The 26,532-nt window shown below is 40.1% G+C and overlaps 1 protein-coding gene and 1 long non-coding RNA gene across 8 annotated transcripts in view; one reads left to right on the top strand and one right to left on the bottom strand.

Annotated features, from left to right (window-relative positions):
* Positions 1 to 1,657: 1,657 nt before the first annotated feature.
* HMGN3 (high mobility group nucleosomal binding domain 3) lies at positions 1,658 to 25,402 on the bottom strand. Of its 6 annotated transcripts, none has more exons than XM_071444268.1 (6): positions 25,176 to 25,402; positions 10,685 to 10,735; positions 6,574 to 6,603; positions 5,906 to 5,953; positions 3,471 to 3,584; positions 1,658 to 2,962 (listed from the first exon to the last, which is right to left on the bottom strand). In XM_071444268.1, the coding sequence occupies exons 1-6, from the start codon at positions 25,188 to 25,190 to the stop codon at positions 2,924 to 2,926; spliced, it is 297 nt and encodes a 98-aa protein (XP_071300369.1). In that variant the 5' UTR covers positions 25,191 to 25,402; the 3' UTR covers positions 1,658 to 2,923. The 6 variants fall into 6 exon arrangements, with proteins under 6 accessions (XP_071300369.1, XP_071300389.1, XP_071300359.1 ...); XM_071444288.1 differs by lacking the exon at positions 25,176 to 25,402 and adding an exon at positions 24,606 to 24,851 and having other exon boundaries at positions 3,512 to 3,581; XM_071444258.1 differs by lacking the exon at positions 25,176 to 25,402 and adding an exon at positions 24,606 to 24,845 and having other exon boundaries at positions 3,471 to 3,581.
* LOC139598216 (uncharacterized) overlaps positions 25,401 to 26,532 on the top strand; it is a 54,466-nt gene continuing 53,334 nt past the window's right edge. For both annotated transcript variants that reach the window (XR_011681833.1, XR_011681831.1), the window contains exon 1: positions 25,401 to 25,617. This is a non-coding gene — a long non-coding RNA (uncharacterized lncRNA). The remainder of the gene's footprint in view (positions 25,618 to 26,532) is intronic.

The following is a 26,532-nucleotide window of genomic DNA, read 5'->3' as shown; positions in this document are numbered from 1 at the left end:
AGGTTAAAATCACAGGTTGAGATAAGAAGAGCTTACTGGAAACAGCGGGCGAGATAAGAAAAGAACAGTAACAGCAACAATACTAATGCCAAAAGTGTACCCAGAGTGGGTGATTTACATACAAAATGCTCACCAGGCCTGAGATAACTAGACAGTGAGGGATGAACCCTAAGCCCACCACTGGAAAGGGACATGCTTCTCCTTGGAGGAGAAGAGTCCCTTCTCCCCAACCTGGGACCCTGGCCATGAGGTAAGATGGTATTGAATAACATTTGGGTCTTGGACTTGCCCACACAGCTCCAGGCTCTGCCCCCTCACAACTACTGCAAAGAATTAACCCTGTCCTTGGCTGAAACTTAGACACCCTCACAATTTTTTTTTTAATGTACCTTGAATTACCCATGTGTTACATCCCACAAAGGACAAATACTGCTTTCAGGGATCCCTCCAAACCTTGTACTCAAGTGTGAAGTAGTCAGTCATTAAATACTGATGATACAAGTTTCCTTATGGCAGAGATGTGACACCTGGCACTTCCAACTGCTACTTAAAAACTGAAATACTTACATACTTCCTGGAGGTGCTCTGCAGATCACCACCTGCCCACGAAGACTTGCTACATATGTCTGAATGTGTGACCATTCTAATTTTAAAAAACATGTTCTAGAACTTGATACAGTGCCTTGAAGATTTCTCTGAGAATCTGGCACGCAGAGAAAAAATATAGGTAAGCATGACATTTACAAAGCACTTTTGAAAAATCAGAAATGTTAAGTGAATCAGCAGGGTAGTGTGTTTCACTGCACTTTAGCCAAGTGGATCTTTTGTTAAGTGCTTCCAATGGAATTCTGGCACTGAGCTGAATCTCCTAATGCGGCTGGGACAACAGAAGAATTTTGTGCCAAAATTACCAGGTCAAGGTATTGTGCAATTAGTTTAAGGACCCAACTTTTGCACATCTTTTAACCATTTATTAAAAGAGCTCTCCTTAAATAAGACTGTGCAGAGACGTGTCTTCTGATGCTCACGCCTAAGTTAAAGTCTAAGTAAAAAGGGTCATTTCAAGAGCTTCAAGTGTCTAGATAGGATTAGGCAATTAAACTCTTGAGGATCCACACAAAATGATCAGAGTATATATACACACACACAGAGGGACAAGAAACTCATAAATTGAAAAAATGCTTACAAATAGCACTTCGATGATTCTGTGAAAGAGTTCAGATGGTTCAACTTCCCACAACCATAATTTCTAATAAATTTTCAACAAGGTCCATCAGAAAGCAAATCAGAAGTAATGTGCATGATTACCAAACACATATCGCTGGGTAACACTAAGGACTTGCCTTCTCATTGTCTACAGTTTCTTTTATAGTCCTCTCCCTTCCATCACCAAAAGCAGAGCATTGATTTAAATTTTCTAACAAAACTAAGTTCATGCTGCAGAGAACAGCCTCCTCTTCTGTGGGTGTAGCAAGCCTATCATAAAAGTGTAAGTGACATTTATATCAATGCAGGTCTTAACTCCTATTCTAGCTAGCAGAGAGAGTTTTGGCAATCAAGCTTCAATTTTCAAGTGTAGATATGCTTGGCTTCTTTTTGGTTTTAATTTAAAAAGGCAACTAGAGACTTCTTCCCAAAGAACGAATAGAACGCCAGGTCAGGCAACAGTCATTTATTTATTGACTTAAACAAGCAAAAGGTATCCTCAGACATAATGGCTACCACTTGAGCAATACAAATCAATGCTACCGAAGAACAGGGAACATCTTTTCTTTCACCCCTCCCATCCCAGAAGTAACAATAGAAACACCAGGACCCCTAGAGAAAAGAGAAGGAGAAAAATCATAAAAGGTACTTAGAATGAGCTGCAGAGTTGAAACATGGACACTAAAAAAATCATCCACCACATCACCACAATTACCTCAAAACCAGCTTTCCTTGTTCCACTTCCACCAGGTACCAAATATATAGCACTGTTTAACAGCGATTTCAATGTATTAACAACTGTCCTCAGCAGAAGAACAGTAATTACTATTTATATTAAATTCGAGGCTACAGATAGAAAGAAAGGTTTCCATAGACTACAGTGCACATTAATGAAAAGAGAGTGGGGAGAAACAAAGCTACTTTTAAATTACTGTACGTCTCTATCAATCAAGCAATTTGTTCTGTACTGATAGCTCACTGAAGACACAATATCCTGTCAGATTATGGCAACTCTACTCACCCTGTGACAGTGTATCTGATGAATGTATCTATGAAGGATTTATCTGTAAATCTCCTAAACTGTAGGCCACTGAAAATCCCAGTTTGCTGCTCCTGTGTGCGTGGTTTTCAATCAGACATCAGCAAAAAAAAGCAAACACACTGCATGCAAAACAACTGTTACTAAATAATTTAGTCTGCCTTGTAACAGTCAAAGATGTGAATACGGCATTCCTCAGATTAAGAGAAAACATTAGGAGTCTTTAGTTTTGCGGGCAAGGAGACCTTTTATTTTAATCCATTAAAAGAACCCAAAATAGTCAGCAGGTGGCCACATCTATCCATGTTTCATTAAAATCACATAAAACCTAAGTACAAAAGCACCACTGATTATTGCTCTAGAAAAACTGCATGAAAAATTCCAATACACACAGTAAAAACATCACCATATGCACAAGACATAATTTCTTAAAGCAAGTGTATGGAATGCTGATCCAATTTTACACATACCTTGCAATATTAAGTTGATATTTATATTACTTGGCAACAATGGGAATTTCTAAAAGCACTGTTATGAGAAGGGAAATGTTCATATACAGTTTAATATGTCAACTATTATAGTCCTAAAAAAATTAGCATTTACAAAATACTTGATAAAAATATCTTTTAAAAGTTGTCCAAGAGGTACATAAAATCAACCCAAAATTTTCATGGTATTTCATTCATTCTTGTCACCTACAGATTCAGTTTTCTGAGCCTGTGGAGAAAAAAAGAAAGAAACTAAATTACTACAGTGAAATGCTATTAGGTACCTAAATACCCAAGCTATCCTTACTCCTTGGATTTCTTACTTGCAACAGCTCCAAACCTGTGTCCATAGGATATCTACACAACCGGAACAGTTACAGTCACACACTTGTCTCAACTCACGGGTCCCAGCTTTTCAAAAGCAATACAAGCCTTACCTGTCAGCTTCCACGGTTCACACTGAAAAGCACCACACTACCACCTGTTCCTATCCACTGCACACATGCTGAATGCTCTACCGCACCCTTAACTTTCACTGTTTCAATCTGCCCTTTTACTGACAGTGTGCTGGGTGGGGCACCTCTGGATGTTGAAACACTAACAGTTGAGCGAGATGAGAATCTGCAATAACATTATGGGCAATAAAAAGAAACATTATGAACATGCTAACAATGTCTGAAAGGCTGAATAATTAAAAAACACTGATTCAATCAGCAGGAGGTATGTGTGGAAAGTACCTCTTCAGCTTTATTTTCACCATTTTCAGATGGTGTAGTACCTTCCTTTGCAGCTTCTTGCTTTTCATCCTTCTTCCCTTTAGCACCTTTGCTGGCCTTTGTTCCAGGTTCCTTCTGACAGAAGATTAAAAACATGGCCATAGACCTTGTATGAGTAGCCAGAACCCTGCATCTTTATCAAAACAACTTTCACATGAACTAAACAGCAAGTCTTGGCAAGCTTCATGTGCTGGACTGAAACAGAAAACCATCTAAAGGCTACCTGAAAACTGTAAACCCACATAAGTTACATAGAGACTCAACATTTCTAGAAAATGGTGGTGTCTGCTTCTTTAGTTTTTCTGCTAATTTTTTCAAGGATACAAAACCCTGCCAGACTGCTTTGGTTGGGCTGTCCTATGAGGTATATACAGGATATCTGTGTGAACAAATGCAATTACAGTATATTGAAAGCTTATTCAGCCAAACACAGACACCACACTGTTTGTGTAACTACAGCACCACACTTTCAATTAATATAAAATATTAAATTAGATTTTAAAAATTAAGCTTTTTTGTTGGCTGTCCTTTTGTTACTCTGGTAACATCTGTGATGGTCATTCCATGTCAACGAAAGCACCAGCCAACACACTAGGGAAGCAAACTGATAAAAGTCCATCTGCAGCAACACAAAGCAAAGAATTTATCAAAAGGAATTATTCTAACAGCCACAATTTCATTTTGAGATTTGCTCTTAATTTCTATGTTGAAGTCTACTATTTTTTTTATAAATCCTTTCTCTATGTACTTATTTATGTTTGTGATCTAAACTTAGCAGAGACATAGGTTAAGCAGCCAAAGTCCAATGGGATAAAATTTAAATGGCATTGCATTTATTATTTTACATTAGTATTTAAAATAGTTCTGATTAACACTGGATATCTTCCATGCAATCATTTGCTCCAAATTCTCCATGCAAATGGCAATAATAGCTGTGAACAGGCATATTAATGTCTGCCTTCCTTCATTTACTACCCTTCCCCACTGATGCCCATACAGGAGTGGGACAGTGAGGAGACCAGTAACCCAGTAATCCCAGTTTCAGGGCAGCCTGAATTACTCCTTCCACCCCTCAGCTTCAATGTTACATAGCAGCTTAATTTGGAAGTTTACAGTTGATACAAACACAGTTATAACTCTTCACCTACAAAACAACAAACTAAGGAGTTGACTTAGCAAATTCATAACATCCAAGCTTTTAACAATAAAAAATATGTGAAATCTGCAGCCTCTTTCATTGTTTACTAGGAAGTTCAGAGTATACACTTGCTGTTTTCTGTTGAGGAGACCAAGATTAACATATTCCTTAAAATGTGATCCAGTTAGGGTTTGGAAAAAAAAGATAACTGTATTAAAAAGCTACTTACAGTAATATCATAAAGGATTTGAGTCACCCAAAATAAGCTTCAAATGTATCTCACACAACTTAGACTGGGTCCATGACACCAAGCTCATCCCACACATACGTGAAGCTACAGAAGCTGTCACATTCCCTTCTTTATTAATACTCTTTTTAAGAGGGGAGAGCAGGATAGACTCAGCACGATTTACTGGTAATTTTATATGATAAATCAAACAGTGTTTAAAGTCAGAGTTTTACTTTACATGTGGACTTTGTATCCTGGCACTTGCCCAACTGAGATGACAATAAAAGGACTTGAAAAATGGAAGCATGAGGAGTGCTAGACGCAGTGTCCAGCGTGGGAGCTTTTTTCCCCCAATAAAGCAATTGCTCTTATTCAACATTCCCCTTAGGCACAAATAAATCTACAGTTTCTGAAGTACATGATTTATATGCAAAAATCCCAAAAAGGTATTTCAAACACTAATAAGATTTTAATTTGACTGTAACTGGCCCAGAAAACCCAAACCATTCAATTTAAATATATTTAATTTCACCTTTAATTATAATTGTGCATTCTCAGCAGCAGCCAGGCTTCAAGAACAGATAAGAGTTTCTCAGTACAAAATGAAGTACTGCACCTCTAGACAAGGAAACAGAATGATACAGAGTAATCTCAAATGCTTTTGTAGAAATTGCTAGGTCTCAGGAAGAGTTTACTCAACCAAGCCTGTACTTTTCAGGAAAGGTGTAGTAAAGGTAAAAATTCTTCTAAAACTAGCAATTCACTACAAACTAACATGGTCTGCATATCAAATAGGCAAGACATTTTCTTTGGGCCAGTAATGAGGCCAGGAAGGGGTGGAACAGAAAGAAAAGAATGATCTAATTTGCGTTTTCTTCCAGGGAGGGGGGGCAGGGAGCTGCAGGGAGGGCAGGGAAGCCCATGCCTCAAAAAAAAATGCTGTGAATTGAACTGTTTGCAACATAAAGAAGGAGTATACTTGCCTACTATTGGCTAAAACAATGGTAACTAAAAAGAAGGAGTATTTACCTTTGTTGTTTTCCTTGGTTTGGGTTCAGGTTTTGGTGGAGCAGGTTTCTATAAAACATTTTGAGTTGCACAACATGTTAGACACATCACCAGAAGCCAGCCTCCTCCACACCCTACACCTTCCCTTACTTCCTGCTCAATAGTATACATCTAAAAAAAGTCTGAAAAACCTTACTGCACAAATGCACCTCATCTCTGAACACACCTGTCTGCATTAGCTCACTCATCTAGAACTGAAAGCAACTTGGGGGTCACTATGAGTAAAACACTGAGATTAGTAGTAACTATTAAAAAATCCCCCATCAGCTATATTCTAACAGAGAAGAGGAAATAATAGCAGTGGCATCAAATGAAGTCCTTGAAACACAGCTCCTTCTCCTTTCCAGAGAAGTAACTGCATTTCCACAACTAACATTAGCCTGCAAAATGAAATAAAGTCAATACTGCACCTAACAGACAGTTTTGCACTGAAGTGGGGAAATATATCTTTTGTCAGAACAATCTGAAAACCTGAAACCAAGAAAACAAAGATAACTTCATTGCTAGAGTTCTTAAATATCCCTCGCAAGAATAAAAATTGAATCAAGCAAAATGTAAAGAACTTGTTTGGTCTGAGAAACCATATGTGCTTAGAAAAGAATATACCAGGAGGTACTACACATACTTACAGCTGACAGTCTTGCTGATCGTCTTGTGGGCTACAGGGGAAAAAAAAAAAAAAAAAAAAAAAAGAACATTTTTACAGGCTTACAGGAAAAACTATCCAAAGCAACATAGTATCAGTCATTCCACAGGACAGCATAAAATATGCATCTATAAAAATATGTGTCTATTGCCAAACACAGTTCACGTCTCATCACCTTGGACACTCAAAATTTTAAAGGGACTGAGTGATGTGAAAGTTAGAAATAAAAGTTGTGCAGGAATTATACCATCTAAACTGATGCCTCCTTGGGACTACCTAAAAACAGAAGCCAGACAAAATTAAGGGAGTAAAAAGCTGTTAAATTTATTGATGGCCTTCAGGTACATTTCAGGCAGATAAAGCCCCCCCAGGGGCTATACCTAAATTTAATGGATGACAGGTCAGGGGTTTTCCTACTTTTATAGGTCTGGTCCATTTGCATATTGGGGGTCAATCTTCCAATTACAGCTTCAGGTAATGAAGTAATTTACTCCAAGTTTGCTCCTTCCCAACTCCCTTTTGTTTACATCTCTCCAGGCCTGAGACAGCGAGGTGTCCTTGACGTCCAGGCCTAGAGAGGAATTGTTTTGTCTGATGAAAATGGGAAAGTAGTAGCTAACATCCTATATGGAGTTTAGGGTTATACACTAAAGAATTGCAGGATTACAAATGTATGGAAAATATAGAAGCTAAAATTCTAAGGCATCAAAAGCTCAACACAGTTTAATACCTCACACACACACACTACTTTTACAACTACTTCTGAGTCCCTTCCTGGTCTGTGAAAGGTTCACAAATCCAGTAAGCTTGACTACCTGTGCAAAGGACTGAACCTTTTTCATACAGACTTAGCATGATGTTTTTAGAATCTAGCAGATGTTACTTGTAATAGTGGGCACAAATCCCATCTGATTAACAGCTGAATAAAGTTAACATCCTTCTCTAGAGGACATCAGAGTGCTAAAATTTCAAAACATGAAACTAAGTCCTTCCACTTCCTCAGTTCTCCACACACTTGCTCAGAGAGTCCAGGTGCACAAAAACAGCTGCAGGATGAGAGAGAGAAATTATTTCTTTTATTTAAACACAAATCTCAAAAGGAAAGACTTGAGCCAGAGATTCTGCTTCTCTCCAGCTTTCTTTATCACTTCAACATATTTTCCTTGTTAGATTTTATTTCATCCTGCTTTTTGTCATAAATTTATTACTGAAGTCTTAAAAATACTTGTTAGCTCATTCACAATATGTTTTTATTAATTAAATCAGATTCACCCAGTTATGCAGCATGGTTAATAAACTGAGCTGAAGTCTGGTCTACTCATAAAACTAGAATTACACCTATGGCCAAAATAAAGGGACAACTAAACTGCAACAAATATCCAACATAACTCAGCTTAAAAAGAGAATGAAAAGTACTTCTAATTACATATTAAGCACTTAAGTTGAGCTGAAAAAACATGGCTCGGCACATCCTGCAACAGGAAAAAGCTCTTGTTAATATCTGAAGAATGCTGTAATTTGTGTTCATTGGAGCTATTCAAGAATTCTTAGTGGAAAGCAGTAGTGAATTGTTCAAATCTGCATCCAGCAAAACAGAAGTAAAAAAAAAAACCTAGATATTTTCAGCTATGAAATATTTATGCATCATTAACAGCAAAAAGGTAAACCTCTCTTTTCTTGGCAATTCAACATATCAACCACTAAAGAAGCAGCCCACCATTATTTTACAACAGGATAAACAAAACATTTCAGTTGGTCAGGCAATTAAAGAACCCTAACTCAAGGGATCATCTTTACAGGTCTGCTTTCTTAACCAATTATTTCTATCCCTTTAACATTTAGGAACTGAAATGTTTTGCTAGCATCTACGTTTTAAAGGCCAATATGTTGATTTAGGTAAGTTATAATTCTCTCCTCTACTTCCTGACTTTCTTATTACTTGTTTGCCACAAGAAAGTCATCATAAACCATAAGGTCTTCAAAAATGCTTGACAGCTAAATAGTTTTAATTCTCATTTGGAGTTTGTATGTATTTCTGTGTTATCTGATTATAAGGAGGGAACTAGAGCCAAGTCAGCAAAGGTCACATTTTCATGAGCTTTGGGAACCTCGGTCCCCTCCAAACAGCTGTACTAACCCAGAAATTAGCAGCTCACCCAAGAGTCTATTTGACACAAGCCCACTAGCAAACATCTATGGAAAGGGTCTATGAAAAGGAGCAGACAGAACAACTCTCTGCATGCTCCCACTGCACCAGCTTCTGGCGATCTGAAGTTGCCAGCTCTCCAACCTGGATATCATAATCACATCATGTGTTTAAATAGTCCCCAAGGGTTATTTTCTAGACAAATCTGTTTAATAATATAGGACTCATTTACACTTTCAGTTTCCGTAACATCCCATGTCAACGAGTTCCATAAGGGGATTATGCACCATGTTGAAAACAAAAAGCAAAATCTTCACCCTCTGCTGTCTCTCCTTATAACTTCTTGCCTCTTACCTCCACTAGATTCCTCTCATTTAGTGCTTTCATGAAGAGTAATTCCCTAACTGCCTTTCTTTGTGTTACTAATTATTTTATCACAGCTCCATTATATAAAAGATGAAGAATCCTAGAAAAACTGTGTTGTTTGGTTTTTTTAGTTTGGGTTGTTTACCTTTTTTTTAAAGCTGCTGTACATCCTCTATTGTCCCTGTATTTTTATGTAATTTTACTGTACTTGGTATCCTTTTAATTCTATCATGGCCTCTATCAGGAGAGCTTCATTTAGTACTCCCTTATCTGAGAGCACAAAAATTAATCTTGTGGTACACTGATGTTTACTCTCTCCTCTGGCATTTTTTCCTGTGTTCCAGCTTTCTGTTTAGAACTACTGACATTTTCTAGTAACTATTCACTGTGATACTATTCACTGTGATTTTACAATCTCTCCCCCGATTAACAGCTTTGTGACCACCACTGGGTCTTCCCCTCCCCGTCTATTAATTTGCATTTCTCCATACTCAATTTCTTCTGATATTTTATTGCTCAGATATTTGCCAATGACAAATTGAGAGAGCCTTCTCAGCCTCTCTCACTTCTGACTACTCTGACAATTATTGCAGACTTCAGCAAACTTTGTAAATTTTTTAGTACCTTTTCTCCTAGAGATCATTAACAAATATATTCATCAGCAAAAGCCCAAAAAAAATCCAGTACTCCACTGATAATCTCCTCCTTTATGAAAATTAACTTTCACTCCTCCATTCTCTCCTCATAAGTTTATATGTTAGACATTCTTAGAAAGATCTTCAAGGCTAGCTAGTTTCTTTAAGATCTTGCTTGGGGAACCTTATGAAAAAGTGCTCTTTACATGGAAGTAAACTATAGCACATGCAATTTGTTTACTTGCTATTTTCATGATCAAATATGCTCCAAGATTTACATGAGAGCAATTAAATACTCCCCCATTCTTCTCAAGGTCCTGGTTTAAGTTTGTCTACCACAAAAGAAGGCAACCTAAGAAAAAAAATTCTCATAATTCTTTACCTGTTTTTAAAATTCACATTAAGGGCTATGGCAAACAAACTAGTGAACTCTATTGTAGATACCAAGGTATCACCAGCTGTCTTCTGTAACAGAATGTACTGTGTCCTTTAAACAAATCCAGTCAAAGAAAACACACAAATGTGTCAGCTGCTCCAGTTTAGAGTCTAGTATCTTAATTCAAGACACTCTCCCATCAGTCACTTAAGCTAAGAATAGTTTTGAAGTAGACTGATTGAGGTGTGTGCATTAACCCTCTTCTGCCGACCCACTAGAGACAGAGCAACAGTTCCAGGCAGTAACAGACTACACAAAATCCACCAGAGTTTGTCTATGAAAGCACTAAAACTTTCTCAAATTTATTTGGTGTACTAATAAGTTGTATAAATCCTCAGTACACCAAGAAAAAATCAAGCCAGATAGGGTACAAATGTGGTTTACTGTCTTTATTCCCACTGAAAACAACTCACCAGAAGTGCCAGAGAAATGCATAATCTTCTGATATACATGACTGAAAAACTCCAATTAAATAATTACATGCCAAAACAAATTAAATATATATACTTGCCTCTTGTTTAGTTACTTTTGCTGCATCCTTGCCTTCAGCACCCTCTGGAGACTGAAACAAAATATTAAATCAGTGTTTTTATTACAGACTTTAAAGCACACAGACAACAGCAAAACAAAGATTATGGTGAAGACTGACTGCTCTTTCATTTGCAACAACTTAAAGCAGCCTGAAAAATCTGCATTTGTATGTACAAGCAGCATTGTACTCAAACCAGACTCGTTACCAAAACCAACTGAGGACTGAGCACCACGTACATACACATCATATCACTCACCACCCCTCAGAGTCCCCATAGCCCATTCACTAAAGCATCCACAGGCTCCAGTGGAAGCTCCATCTCATCAGCTGTTGGTAGCACAACAGTAGGAACTGGAAATCTGAGGTTTGCTCTATGATGGCTTTTGAAATCCCCAAGAAATTTAACACATTTTTTCCCCAAACATGAATTTAACCTGTTATGAGATGCAGTGAGATGACCAAAAAATACATAGCATTACTGAAATGAATTATTTCTTTACCTCCTTTACTCCTTTTTCCTCCCAGCCTCACTCAGCTGGAAGTTTTAAAAGTATCCTTACATCCTATCTCACCTCCTCCGTCACGAGAGCATAAATCAGTAAAATACTGAGATATTGACAGGAAAGCTTGGGACAAACATGCATCTTCTCAAGAACAAAGTATCAACTTGAACGTTGTAAAACTAATCTTGCATAGGTACTAGAGAAAGGTTGGTTAAATTAAAGAAGGTGGGGCAGGTGAAATCAAGCTTCTCTTTTGTTTACAACTCAAGATGTGTAACTTCACATTTTGCAAACATTTGTGTTTCTAGGCAGGAGCAAGCAATTCTTGGATAAAAAGCAAGCAGCAGCAGTTAGAGGAGAACTACAAGAATGGCATATTTCAAAAAGGCATTTTACAGGCAGCAGAGAAGGCAATTTGGTTGTTGTTTCTTTTACAATCAGTAAGGAAGCAGGCTAGTTATCTTTTCCCTTTTCTTTCCATTTCAATCTTGATTCAAACTTCCTCACAGATTTTGACAAGATGTCTGGGAGTTAGAGAGCTGTGGTTTGGAGCACAGAAAATGCCCGGCTCATTTGCAGCAGTTGACTGGTGCCTTCTCCTGGCATGGGGCTCTAACATACTTAGAGAAAGACATCCCCCCACCAGGAATAAAACGTGCCTTTGTTACTGTGCACTCTCCTGACAGAAAGGAAGCATGCCACAAGAGCAGCTGCTTCAAAAAAAAGCCGAGGACTGATCATGCAAGTAGCTTGAAAACAGCAGGAAGTTAAGCAGCATCGCGCAGTGTAGAGCAACTCAGAATAGCAACAGGCAGGCATCCAAAATGGAGCCTGACTGCTCCCTATGCAACTGCAGCCTCACCAGTCACCTGCAGGATCATTTCGGGCTTGCATTTCTAAAAGTCTTTCAGTCTGGTTACCAAGGAGTTACTACAGCTTGATGTTGTGACACTGGGAGCATCAGAAGTGAGAAAGAAAACAAAAACAAGCTATTCCATTATTCCCGTCAGAAACAAAGTCCTGCGTTCTACAACTTTGCTCTTTGACTCACAATACAGGATATGCTCTGGGTAGAGCTTTTCTGTTGTCCATGATGTTATGAAACATCATAAGATGTTTCTCCCATTTGAATTTTCCTAATTCTAGCAAACTTGTGCTGCACCCTTTCCCCAAGAGGGAACTCAAATAGCATCCTTCCTGTCCTGGGCAGAACCTACTTATATGAAAGTTCTCTGAGATTTTATAATCTTTTCCTAGCAGTGGTCAAGAGACTTCAGATGTACAGGGGTAAGGACAGAAAGATGGCATAATCCATTTCCTTTGGAAGCCAAGGCAAAAAACTCTTCATAAGCTAAATGAAGTTGACTGACACTCCACAATCAGGCTGGTTTACCCTGCTTCACTTTTAGGAATCATAGAGTTTTGAGAGAGGGCTAAACTATCCCAAGATGGCACTGCCACATGCCAATAGCCTTGCAGGAATTGCACAAGGGCTAACTCTCCACCTGCAACACTGCACAGTTAACACATAGTAATTTACCCCATTCTCTTTAACACTTACAAAAGAGGATTCTCCCATATTTGTGTCAGACAGGGCAGTCTGATTTTAGATGCCAATACTACTGCTAGAAAACAGATCAAAAAAACTGCTCATGAGGCTAACCACAGGGGGAAAAAATCATATTAAAATACTCTTAATGCAACCACAACCTCTGTATAACAACTACTGTGATATATTACATAACATACTTCAATTAAGTTAGATAATTAATGAGCCCAGCATTAGGCTCTCGCAGCCATCCCAAGTTAGAAAATCCAACAGCAATTCTGAAGGCCACATAACTTTTCTCCATGGAGAATAATAGTAATTTCAGAGGTGTGAACAAGCAGCAAGGGGTTCTGACATGCTCTCATTCCCATTTCCTGCTCCCTCCTCTCTGCAATCTCTGCAAGTCCAGGCCTTTGGTGGCTGGGCTCATCCTCCCAGCCCTGGCTCCCCACTATGCTGGCAGAGCTGTGCGGGAGGCCATGTAATGGGTAAGGTCATTGATCCAGCTGAAAAATAGCCTGCTGCTTAAACAAATGCATAAATATTATAATATATAGACAAATTATAAATATATAGTCTTCCCTGCTCCAGCAGAATCATTTTACTGCACAGCTGCACAAACAATTGAGCCAGTACAACAGACAAGAAGAATGCAGTGGCACAGGGCAGCTGCAGGCAGCCTGGGACTCCATCTATTCTGTGTATTGCAGCTGATAGACACACCAAAAAAAATACATGTCAGATATAGCTACAATGTACTTGTTACAAGAGGAACAGAAACTTATTTTCCCCCTCTATGAGTTCTGATGAGTCCCAGCTGATGTGGTTCTTCATACCAGTTTTTGCAATACTTTCTCCTCTCCCCAGGGAAAGAGAGATTTATACACAAATGGATTTGAGCCAAGCATAGTTCCCAAAGAACTTGGCATGCCACAAGCAGAGACTGTCTGCACTCCTATCTGGAGTCATAGGACTTTTATGTAGATACCACCAAAACCTTTCTCCCTTAACTCTTCCACAGGAACCCTTCCCCCATTTTTTGTCCTAGTGACAAACTACTGAAGAACCTCTGGTTTCAAAGCAACAAAATGTACTAAGTAACCCCTCCCCTTGGCACATTTTTCTTCATGACCTAATGCAATGGCTCACCATATTTCACATGACACCCCAGCCACATTAAAATGCACCCTGGACACTGTGTTGTACATCCTAAACTAGTCAGGAGCAGGAATAACCACACTGCAAGTTTTGTGCTGCAAAATCCAAGACCAATACAAGCCATGAACCACTTGACAAGGGCAGCACTCCAGCCTCAGTAATTCTTCAGTTGTACTCCATCATATGTTTCTATTATCTTTATAAAGCAGTCCCTATAGGCCTGCTGTCTGTGATACTGTATGGATGCCTATGAGACAAAACATAAAAAAAGCAAATAAGACAACAGTGATTTTTTTTTTTTCCTCGTGGAGGTATACACAAGGAAAGAAGATGACTGGCCATCTCTAAATATCTAAATATGTCTAAATATGCTTTTGACATTTGAACTACAAGCAAGTTTTCAGTTCAGATGACCACACATTGTGTCACATCTCCATTAGCACTAAATATTGGCAATAAGATTGCAACTTGAGCTGCAGCTAAGCTTTGCAAGATCTGTCACAGCTGCATAACTCTCAAACCTTAAGACTGTCTATCAGCAATTGGCTTTTATTTTTCCACTTGCTTTTACCCCAGCTATTTTTAAGAGCAATCTAGAAAATTATTTTGAGTGGATTGGAAAAAACAAAGGGATATTAATAGATGGTAGAGAATGCTAAAAAACCCCTGAAGGAATATTAACATTGAGTTTATTTGTAGACACAGCTCTTTCACCAGCTGTGAAGTATACATAATAAGAACCAGTGTTTCCACACACCAAAGCAATACTGCAGTATCTGCAATGCCATCATCATTACAGAACTGTTAGGTTGAAAAGAGAAAACTAGACAACTGTTTTAAGTAAACATTTAATAGAAAATACAGGTCAATTTCCTGTTTTTACTGTTCTTGAGGCAAGGCTACTTGGTACAGATGCACCACAAAACATACAGCTTCATCTTTTTAAACCAAAACCCTGAAATATAAGCAGTATATAATGAGAGTAGAGTAATCCAAAGCAGTGAAGCCGATGATGACTTTTGAGCAATCCAAAGATATGCATTTGAAATTGCAATGTCCAGCTTCTGGATGAATATTTTGTTTGCACTATTATGAATGGATTTATTATAAAGAAGTACATTAAAAAGCCTGAAAAATGAGAATACAAGTAGGTGAGAAGCAACAGTCAGTAGAAGGTCGGTATAAAATTAAATAGATGGTTCATTCTCTGAAGGATTTTATTACAAGCCGAAACTCAACACCTTGGCTCTGATGGGAGAGAAATTAGTCCTTTCATACCCCCATGAAAACAAAACAAACAAAAAAAGCAGATGCAAATTTCATTCTAACTGTCATATTAAGAAATTAGAAAGGCAGAAAGCCTTAACTGTCCTAGCACATGAGCATTCTGAATAGCACTTTTTCCCTTCTTTGCAAGCTGGTTGGTTCAGCCACATCTTGATACACTGCCTGCAAGGGGATTTGCCCATAGATTTCCTGGCTCACTCTTGCAGCTGCAATTTCCATGATGTAATGCTTTTGGTCGTTCCTCCTACAATTTTTTTTCACCAAGCAAAATAAGGTGAAAGCTTGAAAAAGAAAAAAAAACAAACAAAAAAACACATTGCAAGAGGAGCAAATGTATCAAGTCTGAAGTCTTTCTCAGGGTTTATTGCACTCTTTCCCTAAAATTTTTCTACCCCTCATTTGTTTTTAACTATGCATTAGACTAAATTCAATGCCATGAATGATTTCCCCATACATGCTATATCTTCTCATTATTTATCCTCAGAGCAGCTGAGTTTTTAGCTAGTTCATAAATGTAATTAAAATGTTATTTATTTCTTGGTTTAGATCAATGAAGACTACATATTGACTAATTCAACACCAACCAACTCCTGCAATACCCTCCTAACTATTGTTCCCTCATTTAGCTCCTCCAGCATCTTATCATTAACCTTTGTTTACAACTACTTCTTTGATCTGTTTTCAGTGGATAGAACAGTGCTCACTGCCAAGCCAATGTGAATTAGCTTTGCAAGTAAAATTAATTCCCCCTAATAAATGCTTTAAGAAATCAGGTAGTCTTCACATGACACAGCTTCATTTCTTTTTCCTACCAAAAGTCTGATCCTGGATGAGGAAAAAACTATGCATGCTGCTACTCAAAAAAAAAAAAAATTCTGCCAGAACCACAAGGGAAGTACAGCATAAAACTGTTTAGTGGCAGGCTGGATTTTTTAAATACTTATCCAAAATTATATCTGTCTTGCTCTCTTCCAAGAAATGAGGTTGGGTTTTCTTGTATAGCCATGTAAATAAGTCTTTCACAAAAACCCTCAAAACAAACAAAACCAACTACACAAAACCCCATGCTGTTTAAGTATTTAATCTTTAAGTATATAATATTTTAATATTTTTGTTAACGATTATTACAATATTATAAAATGTCATTTTTAGAATTTAAATCCCTCCATCTTACATCTATTAAGAGGAGAATACCTAATTTTCTAATTCTTTGGGGGAGAATGTCAAGATCATAAAGCTCCGAAAAGATGAATGGTACTTAAACCTTTAAATTTAAAGACAAGCGTTAATATCCCTTGTATTAATATGCTAATTATATGTTAATTGGCAAAAATCAGGGGAAATATTTCCTGATCAAGGTTTCCACTCCTGCTTAAAGATTTAACCCAGGCAGAGTCACTTGTTGACATGCAATGCATTTTCAAAGAATATACAAGAAAATAAGAATACAAAAAGCCTGGCCATAAATAAAATCAGTAGGTGCAGAAAATGCATTTTATTAAATTCCTTAATTCTTAATTTTTAAGACAGGTGATTTCTGTGAGCTTTATGCGCTTCCAGACAAGACAGCAAATCAAATTAGAACTGGGGTATTTTCAGATAACCAAAAACAGACAGAATAAGTGCTTTTCCAGAAGAGGAAATTCCTTCATTGTAGATTGAGGTTCTGCTATTCCCACTGAAAAGAGGGTCAAAGACTGACAAATATAATTGAAAATGCATTGCATTTTTGCAAAATTCATTTTGAAAACACATTGCATATTTGATAGGACATTTTTAAAAATTTCATAACTGGTTTGGCTTTTATTTTTCCTTCCAATTTTCTCTTCCCCGGAGTCAGTTTTTGAACATGACATCTACCTACGGCAAAGTGAAAAAGTAAGAGCAGTTTTTAGAGGCTCAGACTTAAAAAAAATATATGGCATTGTAATTTAAAATTAGACACACAGTTCACTTTTCAGACAGTGAAGTAATCAGCTGCATTTTGAAAAATACAGATCAGCCACGGGAGCAGAGAGCACCAAGCATTTGAAATTGTTCAGCTACACCTGAACACCAGATGTGAAAATTCAGCTAGGTAGTGAGTAGATTCTTGTCTCTATATTTGCTTAACCATTTTACTGCCACCATAAAATAAAAAGGCAGATTCAAAAAAAAAAGATGGATGAAATCCAGTCCCTAATATTACTTCCCTAACTTTCAAAGCTGATGACAGTTCTGCAAGTGAGATGAAGCTGCTGAACTCATCCAAGTCTACATATAGAGGCAATTTTTTAAACCTTCAAGATTATGTTCCAAAATCTGTATTTAAATAGAACTGATCAGATTTGCAAAGTAAAACTAGCACACGGTACTTCTGAAAAAAAAAATTATCTAAAAATAGAAATTACATTTAGATAATTACTTTCAATAACAACTGTTTCCCTAAAATAGCCACCTCTGACAAACAAAAATACTGTGAAGGACTGAAAAGAGGGGTTTAATTCCTCTTCTACCAGAGGACATTATAGTGACAAAACCCACAATAATCTAGAAAAAGGACCTTTTTTGTTTTTGTTTCAGCTAACTGGTACTACAGAACATCAAACCTCTGAGCTGATGATAGCAAGTACCAAAACCACAACTGGTACAAAGCCTTAGATACACCCATCTCTCACATCCCAGTAATAATTACAGCTGTGGTTAAAAGCAGTATTGCTCTACTACAACAGCCAGAATGAAGAGCTTCACAGGCAACCAAAATGCAGCTTCAAGAGAAGAATAAATTAAAATGTCTCCAAGTGGGCACAGGTGGGATAAGGAAGAAATGATGCCAAAGAGATAAAGGATGATTTCCTTCTACAAACAGACCACTGACACATCTCAACTCTGCTTGAGAGGAGCAGAACACCGCAGAGGTAAAAATGTCCTTAGATCTTCATTTGCAATAATGGAAGCTACTATTAATTCAGGTAGCAGTAGGTCAATGGAGAAAGCTATGTGAGATGAGTAAACATACCAACAGTCCCGACAAAGCTGGCAGTGATGGGAGCATACACAATTCTTTTCTGCAGACAGATTTCAATGTTCTTAGGGAACACAGCATTTTTCATTTGCAGCTTTCACTGTTACCAAGAACACCCACTCTTTACTATTGGAAGACAGGAGCTGTATCTCCAAAAACTGGTAACTTCCAAAGACACCAATGGGGTAAAAACTCACAAAATAAAAACCAAGCCTGATGCCTCCTCTCTCTGGTGCTACAAGGGTACAATTTGAGCACTGAGTTGCTCTAATTATTCTAATAAATTAAAGGATACTCCTCTAGAAACTCTGAGTTAGGGACAATCAAATCAAAGATGAATGCCTGGCTGCTGCTAAGAATTCTGCCCTTCCCCACCTAATCATTCCTGCCAATTTCAGCTTAACTCTTTGTGTCATGGTATGGGAAACTAGATCAGCAGTCAGGTCTGCCCAAAAACTACCTCAAACAAATATGATATCCCACAGGTTAAATCAGAATAAGGACAGGAATGGGCATCTGGATTTTCTGCTTCTGGCCTGTTTATATCCGCTTGAAGTATCTGTTGAACTGCTGTCGAAACTGTGAAGTCCCACACTGCCAATTTTGCTGACAATAAAATTGGTATAAGACCATACCTCTTTCCTGCATGCAGCCAGCTGCTCATTGCCAGCCTACTGCTTTCTAGCAGGTTACCACACATTCATTGTGCCATTGTGCACCATCTCTAACTTGGATCAGTACAATGACCCAGAATTAAAAAAAAAAAATCCAAATAATGATCCAAGCTGTTCAGCAGACAAGCCTTAAGAGTCATGGCCTGAAAGGCCATTCCAGCATATTGAATCCATTTTGGCCTGAAAGGCCATTCCAGCATATTGAATCCATTTTGGCTACTGGACCATGGAATAAATCACAGTGCTAGCTTAGTGCAGGTAAAGAATGGGAAGTAGATGGTGGCCATGATCATACCAAGCGCTAACTTCCAAGAAAAATCTCTGGATTTGGTTTACCTACACTCTAGGCAAAAGACAATGTCACAATCCTGTCAAGCAAGATTCAACTTCATACAGCTTCTCTAAAGGAATGATACATCTTGGAACACACCATTCCTATACACGGCTACTGTTTGGGTATAAAACAGCAGAGAAAGTTAAGTTTTCCAAGCAGCACAAAAGAAAAGCAACCTTAAACTAAATAATGCATAGGTTTAGTCTACTTACATATATAACTACATTCCATTTACACACAGGGCTTTTTTATTTTTTAAACTTAACAATACTGATACTCCAGCACACAAAAGAACATTGCCCATATCTGAGTGTTGAACTATTGTATACAGAAAGATTACATGCACCTAGTCAATTTTGAAGTTGATGACTTACAAAGAGTTGATGACTTACAAAGATTGTACTACTATGCTTTATGTGCCCAAGAAGCATGGGAAATAATTTTTAATTGACAATTCAGTGAAAACCTTGGAATTTTTAGGTTGCCCATTAAGTCCAATGGTATTCTAGTGTAGTCTAAGAAGAAAATTTATATACATTGCCATCAATTGCTAATAAACGAGTCAGATCTTTACAGACTGGTATAAAATTATCAGAAATGTTTTAGATCATTAAATCCTTCGTCAATGACCTTCTAATCTCCATAACTGAATAACAACAACAATAATAATAGCTAAGATTACATAATTAGCTCTAAGTTAGAAAGTCTCTAATATAAAACATCAAAAAATATTTGCTGCGTGTATTTAATAGTCCTGTAAACTTCATTTACCGCAATGTGCCATAGCAGCATTGCTCAAGCATGTTTTTCTTCAGTGCCACTGAACACTGCTACATTGCTTTGTATCCAAGCATTTCACGAGCAGATAAAAATTTTTGATCTTTTCTGCTTAGTTTTTCTATGAAAGATGTAGATCCTTTGAGTCAGTCTGGTCAACTGATTTTGTTGGCCTCCTTGAAGTAGGCCAACTAGGCAGTTTTCAATTGCTTTTAAACACCTCAAGGTTTAAAATTCTGCAATAGTTACAAATCCAGTAAAATTTCTAAAATTGTTAGTGGCAAAACATCCATCTCCCTTCTACTACAAGGCTCCTGCAATCTTTAAGATGCTCTGGCACATCTATTTTGCTTGTCTTGCTTGAATTTAAAGTTCATCTCTGCATAGCAATCATTTTACCTGTCCCTGCAAGGCATGCTGAAGGTGGAAGTCCACCTGAGGACTCTGCTGACACATTAGACAGAAATTTGTCATAGTCAGGGGCATGTCAGTGACAGATGCAAAGAAGGGCATCTTCTGCTGCTTAGCCTGTTTTTCAGTAGTTACTGAATGGTCCAGGAGTCACCCACCAGAAAATGTGGAAAGAGAAACTACCTTTTTCAGAGCTCTGACCTTTGCTTTAAATTCTCATGGACCAGGAGAAAGAAGAAAGCAGTCAGCACGAAGACAGAGTGAATCCAAGTTAAAATCTGGAGAAAGAAGTGTACAGAATAGGAGTGTAGAGAGGGCAGCAGCCAAGACATCTGGATCTGCTACTGACTCCCTTTTCCTTTCTATTCTATAATCACCTACAGACTGTGAAATGAAATCCAGAACCTCCCCCATTTCTATGTCTCACAGAGACTCCCTTGTGTTCTAGGATAAACTAAAGAGCAGCTTGGCTACAGAGAAAGAGCTTCCAGCCCCGGTGTTGAAACAATTTATTGGGAAGATGCAGGTTCCCACAACATCACTGGAGCTTCTTTCCTGTCAAACAGCTCCAAAATGAAGAGACCCTTTGAAAAAAATCCACTATGTTACATATAGTATATCACATTGATGCAGACTGAATCACAACTGAAGTATCAGAACATGGCAAGGGATGTGAAATGGAGCTGCTCACAACTTGAGTATACTTCATACTGCTGCACCACGAACATAAACTCAGGTGCTAATATGCTTTGCACAAACCTAGACTTCATTCCACAGACCAAAGAGCAACAGGAAGATCATTCAGAGATAAAGCAAAAAAGAGCTGTCACCAGCAGGACCTCAGCTTCATTACCTAATTGTCTGATCACATACAAGTTGCTCCAAAAAAATTTTAGAGAACTGGTTACTATTGCCAAGTTCCTCAGTTTCTATGTACACAGCACAAAGCAAGAAAATAAATTTGGCAAAGTAACAACAAATGTGCCACTCAAAAGTGCAGGAGGTGCTTATTAGCGGGAATAAAATGCCAGGACAGACATCTTAACCTGAGAATTCAAGATAAAGGGACCATTCCAACAACTAAGCAATTTATTTCTGTGCCTCATTTCCCCTATTGGTGGATAAATATGGGTTGATACTCTCTTTGAATATTCATGACATTTCAGAAATAAAATCTTAAAACACATAGAAGAATTTCACAAAGAGAACTCGGTTTAGGTTGACAAAAAAGCATAAGAAGAATTTAGCAGCTCTGGGTTAGTACCTGTAAGAACATGCATTTAACCCCAAAGGTTAGAAAATACATTGATTAGATACCTGGCTGGCAAAATAATCAGTAAGGGTCTCACAAAAAAATCACGTGATTGTGTAACTAAATGCACTACGATAGGACAACAATGTGGTCCCTTCTGACTTCTGCTAAAGAAGCTGCATTACAAGCAAAATACTCAGCAGGCATGTTTTTCAGCAGTAAATATAACCAAGTACCTTTGACTTTAAAAAAAATGAATTTGCATAGTGGAACAGGAACCTGTCCCAGATGGTCTCTGCTGTATCTTCACAGCATCAACTGTACTGCAGAAACTACATTCCTGACTACAAGGAGCCAACAAATAACAAACTGAAATGGCTAATTAGACCACAGTATTTTTTATTTTATTTGAAAAAATAACAATATTCAAAGATGGCAAATGATAAAAAAAAAAGAGATGACTTAGGTTGCACTTAGTCCTTATATCTGATCCAACTCCAAGTGTTTTCAAAACAACAAGTGAGATGCAGGTGGTATTGCATAGATTCAGATATTCAGATTAAAGAACAAGTTGGGTCATTTTGGAGTGCAATCCCCACTAAATGACAGGCTCCCCATCCAATACTGGACAAGTCATCACCTGACCTATGAATGTCCCTTAGGCATGATGCACATTCAGGAGAAGTGTCATTCATCTTGATGTCTGCTTATGCACTTGTATGTGGCCATACCACGATTCTCCTCATCATCGGGTACAGAATGGCTCTTCATCCTTTTATGGATAACACGGAGATATTTTCACTGGGGCTGTTTCAAGGTCAAGGAGTTTGTCAATATGACCCAAGAGCTAATTCCACAAAGACAAGTGAAGAGCAAAACAGCCCAAGCCATTTCAAGGCGCTCTTTCTAGCAATACCACAACAAGCATTCTGGTTGATCCCAGGCATGCCATTCTTCTTAAGAGAGGCCAAGTTCACACCACAGCATGTTATTACAACAGATGAAGGGTACAGAAATCTGACAGGAGCAGTCCAGAGTTCAACCCCTTTTTGCTTTAGCACAGTATTTAACACCATCTCAACACAGAGTATGTTCTTCCTTTTCTCTGTGACCCTCAAGCAATGAGTAATGATACCCTGATATCCTATGCCACAGCCCTCTAGAGAAGGGGAGACAGCTTACACTTTTTTGTTAATAATATTCATAACGAACATAGGGCCAGGGACTTAGCAAGTAACTTGAGTTTACACAGAGATGAAAAGAAAAGCAAACAAAAAAGAACCAGCCAGCTTAGATAACTACACAAAAATAGATACAGGTGGATTTAAGCACTTTCTGCAATATTATTTATTTACCTACCCTTGTAACAGTGAAAATTTCTCATTTTGACTTTTGATGTTTATTTCCTTACAAAATCTTCCCCATTAGAAGCCTTAGAAATTTTAAGAGAAGAACTGACTATTAGTTGTATGTGATGGTTTTGTCTCCATGTCAAAATTGGCTGGTGTAATTATTCAGTTACTGCTGCATCACCAACTTCTCACTCTGTGGATGTTATTGTGGAATAAAATTGACTATTGTAAAATACTACAATTACACTTTTCTTAAAAAGCAAAGCCATTAATCACACACTTTCCCTGGAACCAGTGCTTCCCAAAACCTACACTTTGTATATAATCTTTAAATGTAAACCTTTACCAATACAATGCTAACCAAAATAAAATTTACTATGCTGTCAAAACTCATCTCCACTGCTCTCATCCCATATACAATCTTTTTATTACTTATTTTAAATAATCTTCTAGAAATGAGAAATTTTCTTATGGACTTACTACTGAAAGGTAGTTTCCCTTAATAAACATTTCACAACAGACCACAAAAACCTACAGGAGTATCTTTAACTCTACCCACACTTAGGACAACGTGAAACATCTGCAGTGTAAGAATGCAGAAGAACAAACTTAACAAGGTAGGAAGTTCACAAGGTTTCAAAAGTTGGGGGGGTCCTATGGACACAAGATAATTTCCTAGTTTCTCCTGGCGACAAGCAAGAGCACTAAAAGCACAGAAGCACATGAGGGTGCAATGACAGAAGAGCAAGTGGAAAAAAGGCCCATCATACACTGACTTCAAGCCCAGTTATTTCAACCAACCCCACAGTTGTATCCATTTTCAGAACCAGAACGAGACCCTCAACTACAAATTAAATAATTCAGTAGCATACTTGACAATTTGATATTTTGATACCTCCCATAAGGAATAAGCAAAGGACAGGCAAACACCAAGTTACCTAGAAGGCATCATCTACCTCTAACTTAAAACAGATTTCAGCCCCTGCCCAGAAATGGTGTATTAGGAGATCACAGGTGACATTCGGGAAAAACACAAATTGCCTTGCCTCTGTTGACCTAGTTAAAATTAAAGGACTGCAGCTACAATTTTTTTGTCATTGCATGTATTAGTGTCGAGTCTCTCGTTACACTCCGTTAGCGCCCAGGAAGACAGGCGGCAAGTTCTCGACGAGGATCTCCGCAGCCGAGCCTCCCTGTGCCGCCCACCCCCGGGGCCCTGCAGGGGCGGAGGGGGCCGGCCGCCACCCTCCGGGCTCAGCCGCCTTCTGCCAGCGCCGAGCGCTCCCGGCGGCCGCGCAGCCCCAGCTCCGCTTCCAGCGGGCACGGCAGGCACGGAAAAACCCCCACAACACCGAGCCCGGCCGCTCGAGGGCCGCCCAAGTTTCTCTCTCTGGGGGAAGGCGGTCTCACGGCCGGCTCCCTCCCGAGGAGCAGCTGCCCGCCCCGAGGTGCCCGGAGAGCAGGACTCGGCCGGCGGCCGGGCCCCCTCAGCCCCTCACGGCTCCCCCGGCGCGGCGGGGGCCGCGGGCGCTCCCTCGGCAGGCGCCGCCCCCCGCCCCCGGGGGCCCTGCCCGGATGGGCGCCGGAGTTGGTACATACGGGTCTGCCGCGGGAGGCGAGGAGAAGGGTGTAGTTTGTTTTAAACATGGCTTGCCTCTCCCCTCCTCCCTTTTACTCGGAGCCATCGCTCCGGCGCGGCGGGAAGCGGCGGCGGCGGGATCCGGCCGCCCCGGGGGGGGGGCTGCCTCCTCCCCGCCGCGGCGCCGGAGTTTGCGAGCAGGAAACTCCTCCCGCGGGGGCCAGGGGCGAAGCCGCAGCTGCTGCAGCGCTTCTCCCCGGCGGCGGCGGAGGAGGAGGAAGGTGGGGGCTGGAGTTGTGATAGCGACTTCACCCCCCGGGGAGCGGGGCGACACCGCCCCGCGCGGCACCGGGAAAGTAAACAGGCGGCGGGGAGCGGCGGGGCGGGGTGTGAGGGGGCTTGCAACAGGCAGCAAAATGCCCAGGCTCGGCAGCCATCCGCGAAGCCCAGCACGGAGCGGCGGCGGGAGAGCGCCAGGGGAGCAGCGGGCGGCCCCGGCCCCTGAGGCGCCTTTCACCCGCCGGCCGCCGCTCGGCCCCCCCGACCCCACCCGGGGAGGCAGGACCCGCCGCACACCCGGGGCGCCTCACCTTTCTCTTCGGCATAATGTCCCTGCTCTGGGCCGCCAAAGTAAAGCGACCGAAAGAAGCTCCGGCAGAAGCGCGGGATCCGCCCGGCGGTGGCGGCGGCAGCGGCGGCGACACCGGCGTGGCTGGTGCCCGCAGCTGTGCCCGCGCCCGGTGCCCGCCGCGCCGCCCCGCCGCCCCCGGCGCCCCGGCAGCCCCCGCCGCCAGCGCCCGCCTCGCCGACGGGGCGGGCGGAGCGGCGCGGCCGCGGCTCCCGATTGGCTCCCCCGGCGGCGCCGCGCCCCCCGCCCCGGCGGCAGCCGCTAATCACGGGCCCGGGATGCTCTATCAGCCGTCGGGAAGGCGAACCAGGCGGAGGTCTGGGCGCGTCGGGCAAGTTGCGTGCGGTAAGCGGCGAACGAGGAACAGCACCCGCTCGTAAACCTCTGCAGTGGTCCTTGCACAGGTGCATTATTTCAGCCTGCCTAAATTTACCTTCGTTTTCTCCTCTCGCTGGGTTCTGGTTTCCCCTCCTCGACTGAAATCAGCCGCAGTCTTTCTCCATCGCTACTGTTCAGCCTTTTTCAACCCGGGGATTTGTTTTGCCGTGTACATCCATTCGTGCTCCAGATGCAAGCATGCTGTTGTATCAGGTCTCCTCATTATATTGCCCAGCTAAATTACTAGTAAGACAAACCAGTGCCACTGAGAAAAACATTCCATTACAAGGTGGGGTAATCAATTCTTTATCTGAAGTTCAAATGCGACCTACCCTTTTTTTCTTTTAGTTTTAATGAGAAAAAGAAAAGTGATGGACTTGTTCACATCTTGAAACTAAGAGATCCCTCTCAAGTACCTGCAGAAGAAGCAGAATGAAACCCGAAGATTTTCCAAGGGGTTGGCCGCCTGCCTTTTAACCAAGAGCTATGGTTAGGATGTGCATGGAGTATCATACAGCAGTCATAGACCTCATTTTCCTTCTTTACCTGGGGGCATTTGAACTCATACCTCTTGTTCTCCCACAATGTTATTTTGACAACAAACTACAGTATCTCTGGAGCAGGAGAGGTTAGATCCTACTGTTGATATGGCTTCAAGAGCTTTGCTGAGCTTAAACAATTTGTACTAATTAAATAATTTGTATTAATAATTCACTGAGGCTGTAACTCAGCTGGGTTTGCTCCCAGTTACATGTGTAAACCACCAAATTAGGGAGTCACACCCACTTGTTTACATGCTATTCATGTATATTTAAATAGTTTGTACAAAGTGGTATAGTTCCACACAGAAAGACTGGAAATATGGCCTTTAACAGGTGATGCCTGTGTTAATCAGAAATTCGGGCCCACCTTAACATAGTATATGGCCTGGGTACTGAGTA

Source organism: Agelaius tricolor, unplaced genomic scaffold (genome assembly GCF_023055355.1).
Source record: "Agelaius tricolor isolate 1412-34295 unplaced genomic scaffold, bAgeTri1.0.p SCAF_1, whole genome shotgun sequence".
Lineage (NCBI taxonomy): Eukaryota > Metazoa > Chordata > Aves > Passeriformes > Icteridae > Agelaius > Agelaius tricolor.
This window is presented reverse-complemented; position numbering and strand designations above follow the sequence as displayed.

Coding starts and splice junctions, on each gene's coding strand:
- HMGN3 (XM_071444250.1), bottom strand. CDS start 24,653: ATGTTTAAAACAAACTACACCCTTCTCCTCGCCTCCCGCGGCAGACCC. Junction 10,736..24,605: donor TCGCCTCCCGCGGCAGACCC/GTATGTACCAAC, acceptor ATTTTGTTTCAG/TCTCCAGAGGGTGCTGAAGG. Junction 3,585..5,905: donor AACCAAGGAAAACAACAAAG/GTAAATACTCCT, acceptor ATCTTCTGTCAG/AAGGAACCTGGAACAAAGGC.